The 12796-nt window shown below is 39.9% G+C and overlaps 1 protein-coding gene across 1 annotated transcript in view; it reads left to right on the forward strand.

Moving 5' to 3' along the window:
* Positions 1-12796, forward strand: part of LOC307096786 (phospholipid scramblase 2-like) — a gene marked incomplete at both ends in the record, with an annotated part of 80071 nt that overhangs the window by 55887 nt on the left and 11388 nt on the right. The window contains one exon of the mRNA XM_079766348.1: positions 314-475. Coding sequence (XP_079622474.1) covers positions 314-475 — 162 coding nt within the window. The remainder of the gene's footprint in view (positions 1-313; positions 476-12796) is intronic.

A 12796-nucleotide genomic window follows, 5' to 3' on the forward strand; every position in this document is an offset into this window, starting at 1 on the left:
GTAGTTAATAATACTATGCTGTATACTTGAAATTTGCTAAGAGAGTAGATCTCAAGCATCACTATATGAGGTTACTGACGTGTTAACTAACCTGATTGTGATAGTCATTTCACAATGTATATGTATATCAAATCATCACATTGTACACTTTAAATATATTACAATTGTACTTGTCAATTATACCTCAATAAAGCTGGATAAGAAGATTATTGCCCATTCCAAAAAAAGCACTTAGTAAATGAAAGCTCTTATTAGACATGAGTGATGATGATGATGATGGCAATGATTACACATTATATATATTCTTTTGCAGATAAAAATCTATGCTCCTCCTGGTACACCAATAGGTTATATTATTCAGACCAAGCACCCATATCTGCCTAAGTTTACAATTCAAAATGATAATAAAAAGGATATATTAAGAATTATCGGTCCATTTTTTGCATGCAAATGTTGTGGAGATGTTGATTTTGAGGTAAGAGATATCATAATTTTTATAGGATTTGAGGTAAGAGATGTGATAATTTTTATAGGATTTCCTTACATTTTTCAAATGTAGGGAAAATATAATTTTGTGAGAGGTTACAAATATATTTTTAAAAATGTGTATCCTAATTCTCAAGCGGGAGACAATGTGCTCATATATATTTAACTTTGGTCAGAAAGGAAGTTATTAATCTCATAGAGCTTCAATATTGATTATGCTAAGTGGAAAAAAGAAAAATGGAACCCTGAACTCAAATAAATATAAACAAAACAACTAATATTTCAACATGGTGGTTTCTGTATAGAGGTCCTATACATTATCCATTTTGAATAGAACGTTAGCCTTGTCATCTAACCTTTGTCTGACTGACAAAGCCTGTGATCCTTCCTTAGTCTGAAACATAGCCTGCCAGTGCACTTGGCCCTCTTCAGAAGGTCTGACATCTTTGAGTTCCTATGAAAAGTCCAATTATGCAAAGAGAGTTTTCAGAAATATAGTGTAAGATGTGCTACCCAGTTATGCTTCTTTGTGGTCTCTCCTTTACCTTTGTATTAAATTTGATTGTTAGAAACCACAATATATCTGTATACTTACTACATGGAGCAATTTCATCACAACAGTTTTCCATTGTTTGGTCTAGCATTAAGCCCAAATTATTTAGTAGCAAATATTTAAAAATCAGGAAATTTTATAAGCTAATCTTGACATGATTCTCTTGGACAATTATAAAAATCTGTTAAACTGGGCTCCCATTTTCACAGAAGGGGCAAAAATATCCTACAACTAACTGAGCATGGATGTCCCCTTATAATAAGACTAGAGGCCCAGTGCATGAATTTTTGCACAGGTGGGGGCCGGGCCTGTCGAGAGGAGGAGACGGCGGGAGGTAGGTCAGCTGGCCAGCCCCAATTGGGGCTTATCAGGGCCAGGTCAGCTGTGGGGAGGGGCCACAGGTGGTTAGCCAGCCAGCCCTGCCCCTAATTGGGGTGGGGGGGCCGATATGGGGTGGGGCCATGTGGGAGGAGGGGCTGCAGGAGGTTGGCCAGCTGGCCCCGCCCCTTATTGGGGTAGGGGGGCCAATCAGGTGCAGGGCTGGCCAGGGGGAGGGGCTTCAGGCCGATCAGGGAGGTGGGGGCCCCTCTCTACCCTCTCCTTGACACTTAAATTAGGAATTTTGAGTATGAGGGACCACATTGGGGTGGGCCCTGCCAGTGGGAGGGGCTCGGGAGGTCTGGCCAGCCCCACCCCCAGATCAGACTGGTTTGCTGGCCGCAGTAGGCATCATAGTGACTGGTCATTCTGGTCATTACAGCATTTCAGTCACTGGCTTTTTATATATAGAGATGTGAGAACTCTGCCACTTTCTCAACTTCGGTAGGCTTCCCAATATTCCCTTCATTTTTTATATTACTTGGCTGACTTCCCCAGTTATGTGATTTTTCAATTCTTCTGTTAGACCCTGGTTATGTAAAGATTAATTATTTCCTTCATGGATTTAATAGGCTCATGACAGAAATGGACAATTCTAAGAAGACACAAATAATGTAAAGGCCATTTTTTTAAAATGTATCTTTATTGTTGGAAGTATTGCAGATGTCTCCTTTTTTTTCCCCACTGACCCCCTTCACCCTGCACCCACCCACCAGGTCTTCACTGCACTATTGTCTGTGTCCATGGGTTAGGCATATATGCATATAAATTCTCTGACGAATCTCTTTCCATCCCCCATGTGGAATATTTATAATGTTTATGTTTGTGTGTCTGTAATATGTATGTGTAAGAACTTTATATAGATGTATGTATAATAATTATTCCTTATGTAGGAAATGGCATACTTATCAAAGATCCAGAGGAGTGGAAATATAATTACTCATTCGGGGAACAATATTAACAGAAGTTTAGCTATCATGTATTTATCTTGAATAAATTGGTGAAACACTAAAAAAAAATTGTGAAATTATTATAATTAATGCTAAGGAATTTAGATTTAATCGAGCATACCTTTGCAATAGAATCCTTATAGCATTTATTATATGTAATAAATTAACTTCTATGCATCTAGAATGATGCTAACTAGGTACCATCTTTCAGAGATTTGAGAAATGATCATTTGAATCAATTTCTTTTTTTATATCAAACAAAATAGACTCTATTTTTTTGTTTTCTTTTTTAACTCTATTTTTTTATTGTTGACACTATTACAGATCCATTTCCCCCTCCTTTGCCCACCTCCACCCAGTCCCTTACCCTCTGGCCACCACCAAACTGTTGTCTGTATGTATGGGTTATACATACATGTTCTTTGGCTAAGTCATTCACCTTCTTTCAATCAGTCCCCTCTCTACCCTCTCCTTGACACTTAAATTAGAAATTTTGAGTATGATGGACCACAATGGAATATGTACTACATCATGGTGTCAGTGGTTATGAAAACTTGGAGTAGAAAATAGATAAAAGCCTGAACACAGCAGGGGTCGTTCTATGGGAAGAAATAACTCAGAGATATTTTATAAATATACTAAAGGCCCAGAACGCATGAAAATCATGTGTGAGTAGATAGCTTCCACTTGCCTCAGCAGGCCACTCCACCCATCTCCACTGGTAGCTCGCACTTTGCCCTCCACCACTAGTAGCTGTCCACTGCTCATAGCTCTCTGCTGCTAGTAGCTCTCTGCCATGTGTAGCTTGCACCCTGTCCCTCCCACCACAGGCCTTTTATGATATAGATTGAATGGAACTGTCTCATGAATTTTATGTCAATTGAGAATGAAAAAACATCTGGAGATGAATCTGATGTCGGAGAATTAAGAAGCTGAAATAATGTGTTTGGCAATGATAAAAATCTTGAAGGAGAAACAGTTGAGTTTCTCCTTCAAGCTAGTGATTTTTATTTGAGTCATGTTGAGTTTTAGGTATGTAGAGAAAAATATTGGGGAGTTTTCAGCATACACATAGTAGTTGAAGCCATGAGGCGATTATCCCAAGGGTGAGGAGAAGACAATAGATTCTCATCTACATCCTGTGGAGATGATAAGGGAATCTGTCTCCTTCCAGGACTCTTGGTAAGGGAAAAACATGTACACATTAAACTGATATCCCAATCCAGACCCCTCTATGAACTTGAAATCTGAATTCACACCATTATCATGGTAGTTCAGGAATCTCAACACATAGAAATATATCCTGAGTGGCAGGATCAAATGAGAAAGCATACTAGAAGGAGATTAATCACCAAGGACACCTTCTATTCTTACAGGGGCGGGGAGACCTATCTTTACATGAACATATTTTAAAATTACATAATTCTCTAGGAACCAATCCAAGAACAAACTGCATGTAATAAAATAGTCTGCAAGCATACAAGAAACACCTAAATAAACAGTAAAGGAACTAAACAAAAAAGGGAAGAATGAGACCAATAATAAAGGACAGGACGATTTGAAGATAAACCAAATAGAACCTCTGAAAATGAAAAATAGTCATTAATATAACCTCATTGGAAAGGTTGAGCTGCAAATTAGATACAGGTGAAGAGAACTGGGTTATCCATACATGGAAAATAAACAGGTGGGGAAGGCATTATAATTTGAAGGGACAAAATAAAACTGAAGGGAGATAGAAGAAAAAACTACTCTTGCATATGTCAGAGAGGAGCTATAGTGAAAGAGAATGCACTGAGATGCTATTCAAAGAGATGAATGACAGGAAGTTGCTAACTTTATACCATGCACCCTCAGATTCAGAAAGTACAAGGAGTTCTGTGTGTGAAAAAAACAAAACTAAACTAAACTAACACTCATATATAGCTAAGGTAAACAGGAAACTTCAAATTAAAAAAGAAAATATAAAATATGCAACTGTGGGGTTCCAATCAAGATGGTGGTATAAGTAAACATGGTACTTGAATCCTCCCTCAATCATATCAAAATTATAACTAAACTAGAAGACTAGCATCAGTTTCAAGGGGATATGTCCTGATATGGCTGTTCAAGTTGAGGTGTGTCCCTCCTTAACCCATGTGTGATGGGGTCCAACCTAGTAGCAATAATTACACCACACAAAATAGACCTAAAAAATAAAAATAAAATAAATGGCCAAACAGAACAGAAACAGACTCATAGATACAGAGAATATTTTGATAGTTCCCAGATGGGAGAGGTGTTGGGAGTATGGGAGAAAAAGATGAAAGGATTAAGAAGTATAAGATGTTACAAAATGTCATGGGGATGTAAAGTACAACATAGGAAGAGTATAGTCAGTAATCTATACTAATAAAAGCCTAGGTAGCCCTCGCACCCTCGCATCATCACAAGATGGCCACCACAAGATGGCCACCACAAGATGGCCATCAGGGGAGGGCAGTTGGGGCTATCAGGTCTGTAGGGGAGGGCAGTTGGGGACGAGATCAGGCTGGCAGGGGAGGACAGTTGGGGGTGACCAGGCTGCTAGGGGAGGGTAGTTGGGGGCCATCAGGCCTCCAGGGGAGGGCAGTTGGGGGCCATTGGGCTGGCAGGGGAGTGGTTAGGGGGTAATCAGGCTGGCAGGCAGAAGCAGTTAGGGGCAATCAGGCAGCAGGCGGGTGAGTGGTTAAGAGCCAGCAGTTCCTGATTGTGAGGAGGATGTCCGACTTCCAGTTTAGGCCTGATCCCTAATTGGAGAGGGTGCAGGCTGGGCTGAGGGACACCCCCCAAGTGTACAAATTTCGTGCACCGGACCTCTAGTATTCTAATAACTACATACAGTGTCAGATGGTACTAGATCTACTGGGGTGATCACTTAGTAAGTTATATAATGTCTAATCACTGGCTCATACACCTGAAACTAATTAAATATTGTATGTCAACTATAATTAAAAGAAATTATTTTAAAAGAAATTAATATAAAGGAATAAGCCCTAGCTAGCTTGACTCAGTGGATAGAGCATCAGCCTGTGGACTGAAGGGTCCCAGGTTTGATTCCGGTCAAGTGCACATACCCTGGTTGTGGGCTCAATCCCCAGTGGGGGGCATGCAGGAAGCAGCCAATCAATGATTCTCTCTCATCATTGATGTTTCTATCTATCTCTCCCTCTCTCTTCCTCTCTGAAATCAATAAAAAATATATATTTTTAAAAAGTGAATAAGACTAGCCAATATAGACAGCAGCTCTAGTCACAATAGCCAAAAAGTAGAAACAATCCAAATGTCCATCAACAAATGAATAAACAAAATGTAATCCTATATAATAAAAGGCTAATATGCAAATTGTACCTATGGGCAAGAGTTCAACTGACCGGGAGTTAGATGTGAGCTGACCACCAGGGGTGGTGCGGAACATGGCAGGCATCAGCGACGCGGCACTGGTGGGTAGAAGTGGAGGTGCTTCCAGATCCATGGGCCCAGACGAGAGAAGGACCACAGTGGGATGGTGGAGCAGGTGAGCGGGCAGTGCCAGGACAAGGTGGGTGCAAGCAGGGGCCAGTCTCCCCGCAGATGGCAGTGGTGGTGGGGGTCGGGGCTGGCAAGTGGGTGGCACCAGGCTAAGGTGGGTGCAAACAGGGGCCCCGATTGCCCAGCTGGTCGCCTCACAGATCAGCCCTGATCTCTAGCCAAGACTAGGGATCGTACCTGTGCTGAATTTGTGCACCGGGCCTCTAGTGTATAAATAAAATAAAATATGCAAGTGTGAAGGGAGAATCTTATCTCTTGGGATTTGGGGCATTTTACTATAGTTTTACTGACTAATTGTTTATCCTCTTTTTGTATTGTCTATTAATATCTATTTATCTATTGTGTTGTTTACATTTTTCTTGTCAATTTATAAAAAAATTTTGTTTATTGTAGACAATCCTGCATCCATCCTCTGATTTACATTTTTAACAAATCTAACCCTTGTTTTTAAACTTAATTTCATATATATATATTAGTGGCCCGGTGCACTAAATTCGTGCACTCAGAGGGTGTGTCCCCCAGCATGGCCTGTGCACTGTCACAATGCGGGAGCCTTGCTATCGATTGCCCCAAAGAGGTAGGCCCCGCCCTCCCATTCAGGGCTCCTTGATGGATTGCCCCAAAGAGGTAGGCCGGAACAGGGGGTCCCACCTCTGCACTGCATGGAGCCAGGAGGCAGGACCCCCAAGACCCCCACACAGGCCTTGTTGCACAGAGCCAGGAGGAGGTGGGACTCCCAGGCAGGCTCTGTGCCGTGCATGCAGCGTCAAGCCTAGCCCCACACACCTGCGTGCACCTGCTGTGCACACAGCCATCTTGTGACGGCATGAGGGCATCACGGCATGACGACCACTTAGGCTTTTATTAGTTACTAGAGGCCCAGTGCATGATTGAATCATGCACGTGTAGGGTCCCCTACACGCTTTCGCTTTTTGCGGTGGAACTGGGTGCCTGTCCGCTGGTGCACCGGCTCGGCGGAGGCTTCCGAAAGGCCTGGTGCCGGCGCAGACAGGCACCCAGCTCCCCCACTTTTGATGGTCTGCAGCCACTGAGGGGGGCTACCCTGCTGTTGAGAGGCGCAACAGCTGCTGAGGGGGGCTGCCACGGACACCTGGCTACCCTGCCGTTGAGAGGCGCAGCTGGGTGTCCGCGGCAGGGCCCCTCAGCGGCCACGGATCTGGCCATTGAGAGGCACAGGGGGCAGGAGTCCCGCCTGCGCCTCTCAACAGCAGGGTAGCCCCCCTCAGGGGCAGTGGATCCGTGCCTCTCAATGGCCTTATAGGCCACCCCAAGTCCCGCCCCCCAGCCTCCCGCCGCCCAATCGTGGGCGTAGCAGAGTGATGGTAATTTACATGTTACTCTATTATTAGATAGGATATATATATATATATATATATATATATATATATATATATATATGCAGTCCTCAGGTTACTTCAGACTTGATGTATGTTGTTTCGTGGTTACGTCGCCATTTCCCTTTTATTTATGTAAAAAAAAGTTCCGTCATTTCAATGTATGTACATATGTGCTTTATGTTTTTTATTATTTATTTACCACAAGTAAATGTCAGGAATTGTTATCTTTCTTTTAAATTTATTTTACTGTTTCACTTCATTACTGCTGTGTATGTGCTCCATGTGAATGATGTAGGTGCTTTTGTAGGTGGGTTCCGACTTGTGAAAATCGTGTTAAGTCGCACCATAGGAACGGATCTCCGACGTAACCCAAGGACCTACTGTATAGATATGGATATAGATATAGATATAGATATAGATATAGATATAGATATAGATATAGATATAGATATATAGATATAGACATAGACATATATATATAGCCATAGAAAAATTTTAAATCTTATATGGTCACGTATATCTATTTTTATTGCTTTTGGTTATCTTAATTATGAAGGTCCTCCCCAAACCTTCTACACCTTCTACTTTATTGGTTCTTTTTTATTTTTATAATTAAATTTATAACCCACCAGGAAATTTATTAGCAAAGGATAAGAACAAACTATTTTCTTTCAATGACAAGACAGTTTATCATCAGAATTTATTAAATGAACTATTTATTCCTTGCTAAATTGAAATACTATGCTTGCCATGCATTAAATTCCACAAGTAATGGAATGTATTTCTAAATTTTCTCCTCTGTTGCATTGACCGAACTATATGGTTTTACAAGCAGTACCTTATGATATGATTATGTCCTCTGTTATAGAAAAATAATCACTCATTCTCCTTCATCGTATTTTCTTGCTATTATCTTATGTTCCTTTCATATGAGCATTAAGTTCTTTTCATTCAATTTTTCAGAAGTTAGAATGTAATCAGAATTATGTTAAATTTATTATTTTTTAACTAATATATTTATGATACTAAACCTGTGCTATCCCAGAGTGTTATGTCTTTTTTAAAAAAATTCTTTATTGTTTAAAGTATTACATATATCTCCTTTTTCCCTCATTGATCTCTTCCCTGCCACTCCCACAACTCAGCACATGCTGTTCCATGCTTCTATGACTCTGGTTCTATTTTTGTTCATCAGTTTATGTTGTTCATTATATTCCACAAATGAGTGAGATCATGTGATATTTATCTTTCTCTGACTGGCTTATTTCACTTAGCATATGCTCTCTAGTTCCAAATGGTAAAAATGCTGTCGCAAATGGTAAAAATTCCTTCTTTATTACAGCAGTATAGTATTCCATTGTGTAGATGTACCAGTTTTCTAATCCACTCATCTGCTGATGGGCACTTAGGTTGTTTCCAAATCTTAGCTATTAAAAATTGTGCTACTATGATCATAGGGGTTCATATATCCTTTATGATTGGTGTTTCTGGTTTCTTGGGACATATTCCGAGAAGTGGGTCAAATGGAAGTTCCATTTTTAATTTTTGAGGAAACGTCATACTGTTCTCCACAGTGGCTGCACAAGTCTGCATTCCCACCAGCAGTGAAGGAGGGTTCCTTTTTCTCCACATCCTCGCCAACACTTGTCCTTTGTTGATTTGTTGATGACAGCCATTCTGACAGGTGTGAGATGGTACCTCATTGTTGTTTTGATTTGCATCTCTCGGATGATTAGTGACTTTGAGCATGTTTTCATGTGTCTCTTGGCCTTCTGTATGCCTTGTTTCCAAAAGGGTCTGTTAGGTCCTTTGCCCATTTTTTGATTGAATTGTTTATGTTCTTTTATTAAGTTGTATGAGTTCCCTATAAATTTTGTAGATTAAACCCTTATCGGAAAAAACCTTGGCAAATATATTCTCCCATGCAGTAGGCTTTCTTGTTGTTTTGTTGGTGATTTCCTTTGCTGTGCTGAAGCTTTATATTTTGATATAATCCCATTTGTTTATCTTCTCCTTAGTTTTCATTGCTCTAGGAGCTGTATCTGTAAAGATATTGCTATGTCAAATGTCTGCTACTTTGCTGCCTATGGATTCTTCTAGGATTTTTATGGTTTCCCATCTTACATTTAGGTCCTTTATCCATTTTGAGTTTATTTTTGTGTATGGTGTGAGTTGCAGGTCTAATTTCAATTTTTGCATGTATCTGACCAATTCTCCAAACACCATTTATTGAAGAGATTATCATGACTCCATTGTATGCTCTTGCCTCCTTTGTCAAATATTAATTGAGCATAATGGCTTCTCTGTTATGAGCATAATGGGTTCTCTGTTCTGTTCCATCAGTCTATATGTCTGTTCTTGTGTCAATACCAGGCTGTTTTGAGAACAGTGGCTTTGTAGTATAGATTGATATCTGGTATTGTGATCCCTTCAACTTTGTTCTTCTTTCTCATGATTGCTGCAGCTTTGTGGATGTTGTACCAGCCTTGCATCCCTGGAATAAATACCACTTGGTCATGGTGTATGATCTTTCTAATGTAATGCTGGATCTGATTTGCTAGAATTTTTGTTGAGGTTTTTAGCATCTATGTTCATCTGCGATATTGGCCTGTAGTTCTCTTTCTTTGTAGTGTCTTTATCTGGTTTTTGGTATTAGGGTAAAGCTGGCTTCATAGAAAGATCTTGGAAGTATGCCTTCCTCTTGACTTTTTTGGAATAGTGTGAGAAGGATAGGTTTTAGTTCTTATTTTAATGTTTGGTAAAACTCTCCTGTGAAGCTGTTGGGCCTTAGCCTTTTGTTTGCTGGAAGCTTTTTGATGACTGCTCCAATTTTCTCCTTAGTTATCAGCCTGTTGAGATTTTTTTATTTTTCTTGATTGAGTTTTGGAAGGTCATATTTTTATAGGAATATGTCCATTTCCTCTAGCTTTTGCAGTTTGTTGGAATAGAGTTGTTCATAGTTTTGTTTTTTGTTTGTTTTATTTTGTTTTTTACTATCTTTTGTATTTCTGTGGGTTCTGTTGTTATTTTGCCTCTTTCATTTATGATTTTGGTTATTTGGGTCCTGTCTCTCCGGTTCTTGGTGAGCCTTGCTAGAGAGTCATCATTCTTGTGTATCCTTTAAAAACAAACAAACAAACAAACAAAGAAAACCGAAGGAAAAAAAAACAGCTCTTGGTTTCATTGATTTTTTTTTGGTCTTTATACCATTTATTTCTGCTACGATCTTAATTATCTCCTTCCTTCTGCTCTCTCTGGGCTTTTCTTGTGGCTCTCTTTCTAATTCTTTAAGTTGTAGAGTTAGATAATTTATTACCAGTTTTATTTGTGTGTTTTTTTTGCAGTAGGCCTGTAATGCTATGAAATTCCCTCTCAGACTGCTTTCACTGTGTCCCATAGGTTTTGGATTGTTGTGTTTTCATTGTCACTCTCTTCCAGGTTGTTTTTAATTTCTTCTTTGATCTCTTTGGTAGCCCAATTATTGTTTAATAGCATGCTATTCAGCCTCCAAGTGTTTGAATATTTTTATTGTTTTTATTGTAGTTGATTTATAATATTATGCCATTGTGGTCTGAGAAAATGCTTGATATGATTTCATCCTCTTGAATTTGGAGAGACATTGCCTGTGACCCAATATGTGGTCTATCTTTGAAAATGACCTATGTGCACTTGAGAAGAATGTATATTCCATGGCTTTGGGGTGAAATGTTCTGAAGATGTCAATTAAGTCCATCTGATCTAGTGAGTCGTATAGGACTGCTGTTTCTTTGCTGATTTTTTTTGTCTAGAGGATTTATCCAGTGATGTCAGTGGGGTAATAAAGTCCCTTGCTATGATTGTATTGTTGTTGATCTCTCCCTTGATATCTTCCAGAACTTTTAAAATGTATTTGGGTCCTCCTGCATTGGGTGCATATATGTTTACCAGAGTTATATCCTCTTGTTGCATCAATCACTTTAGTATTATGAAGTGGCCTTCCTTATCTATTGTTATGGCCTTCACTCTGAGGTCTATTTTGTCAGATACAATTATTGCTACCCCAGCTTTTTTCTCATTTCCATTTGACTGAAAGATATTTTTCCATCCCTTCACTTTCAGTCTGAGTGAGTCTCTTGTTCTGAGGTAGGTCTCTTGTAGACAACATATATATGGATCATGTTTTCTTATTCATTCAGCCACTCAATTTCTTTTGATTGGAATATATAGGCCATTTACATTTAAAGTTATTGCTATGTACGTTTTTGTAGCCATTTTTATTTTTTGTGCCTATGTTTTTTCTCCCCCTACCCCTTTTTTTTTCCTTCTTTTTTCTACAGTCCCTTTATAATTCCTTGCATTGCTGGTTTGGTAGTGATAAACTCCCTTAGCCTTTTTCTTTTTCTTTTTTTTTTCTGGGAAGCTCCTGATTTTCCCTTCAATTTTGAATGATTGCTTTCTGGGTAGAGTATTCTGGATTCAGTCTCTTGCTTTGCATCACTATGTTTACTTCTTTCCATTCCTTTCTGGCCTGAAGTTTTTCTGTTGAGAAATCCTTTGATAATCTAATGGGAGATCCCTTGTAGGTAACTTTCTGTTTCTCTATTGCAGCCTTAAAGATTATCTCTTTGTCGATAATGTTTGCCATTGTAATTACGATGTTTCTTGGTGTGGGTCTCTTTTGGTTCATCTTGTTTGGGACTCTCTGTGCTTGTGTGACTTTCTTCTTCTGGGGTCGTTTTCTGACATTATTTCTTCAAATAGGTTTTCTAACCCTTGTTCCTCTATCTGTCGTTCTGGCACCCCTATTATACGCATATTGCTTCATTTCATTTTGTCCCAAAGTTCCCTTAGGCTCTCCTGCTGTCTTTTTATTTTTTCTCCAATTTCATTTCAGATTGTGTGTGTTTTGCTTCCCTGTCTCCTAATTCGCTAATTCTGTCCTCCGCTTCTCCTAGTCTACTGTTGAAAGCTTCCATATTGTTTTTTATTGCTGCTATATCACTCTTTATTTCCTCCTGATTCTTACATAGATTGTTGATTTTCTCATCCATCCAGTTTATGAACTGTATGGTCCTTATTCTGAATTCTTTTTTTCTGACATATCACATGCCTCCATTTCATATAGTTTTTTTTCTCGTGATTTCCCCCTTTTCTTTCCTTTGGGGGTTGTACCGTCTCCCCATATTTGCTCTCACCAAAGGATCTAGGTGTTGAGTTGCACAGGGCATGTGGCTTCAGTGGTAGGCTGGGTGGCAGGTCGCACAGTCACGTGTGGTGGCTGCTCCTCAGGTGGTCACGAGCAGTGTCTGCTCCTTGGGCAGTCTCATGCAGCAGACCCTCCTTGGGTGGTCGCAGGATGGCTATTCCTTTCACAGTTTCAGGGCAGTTGCTTCTTTCATGTGTGCGGGTCACGGCCACTCCTCAGGGGATTGGTGGCGGCGGCCACTCATTGTGTGGTCAAGGGGTGGCCACTTATTGCATGGTCATGGGATAGTCACCCATCACACCATCACCGGCAGCAGCCACTCGTCGCGTATCACATG

Source organism: Cnephaeus nilssonii (genome assembly GCF_951640355.1).
Source record: "Cnephaeus nilssonii genome assembly, chromosome: 3".
Classification (NCBI taxonomy): domain Eukaryota; kingdom Metazoa; phylum Chordata; class Mammalia; order Chiroptera; family Vespertilionidae; genus Cnephaeus; species Cnephaeus nilssonii.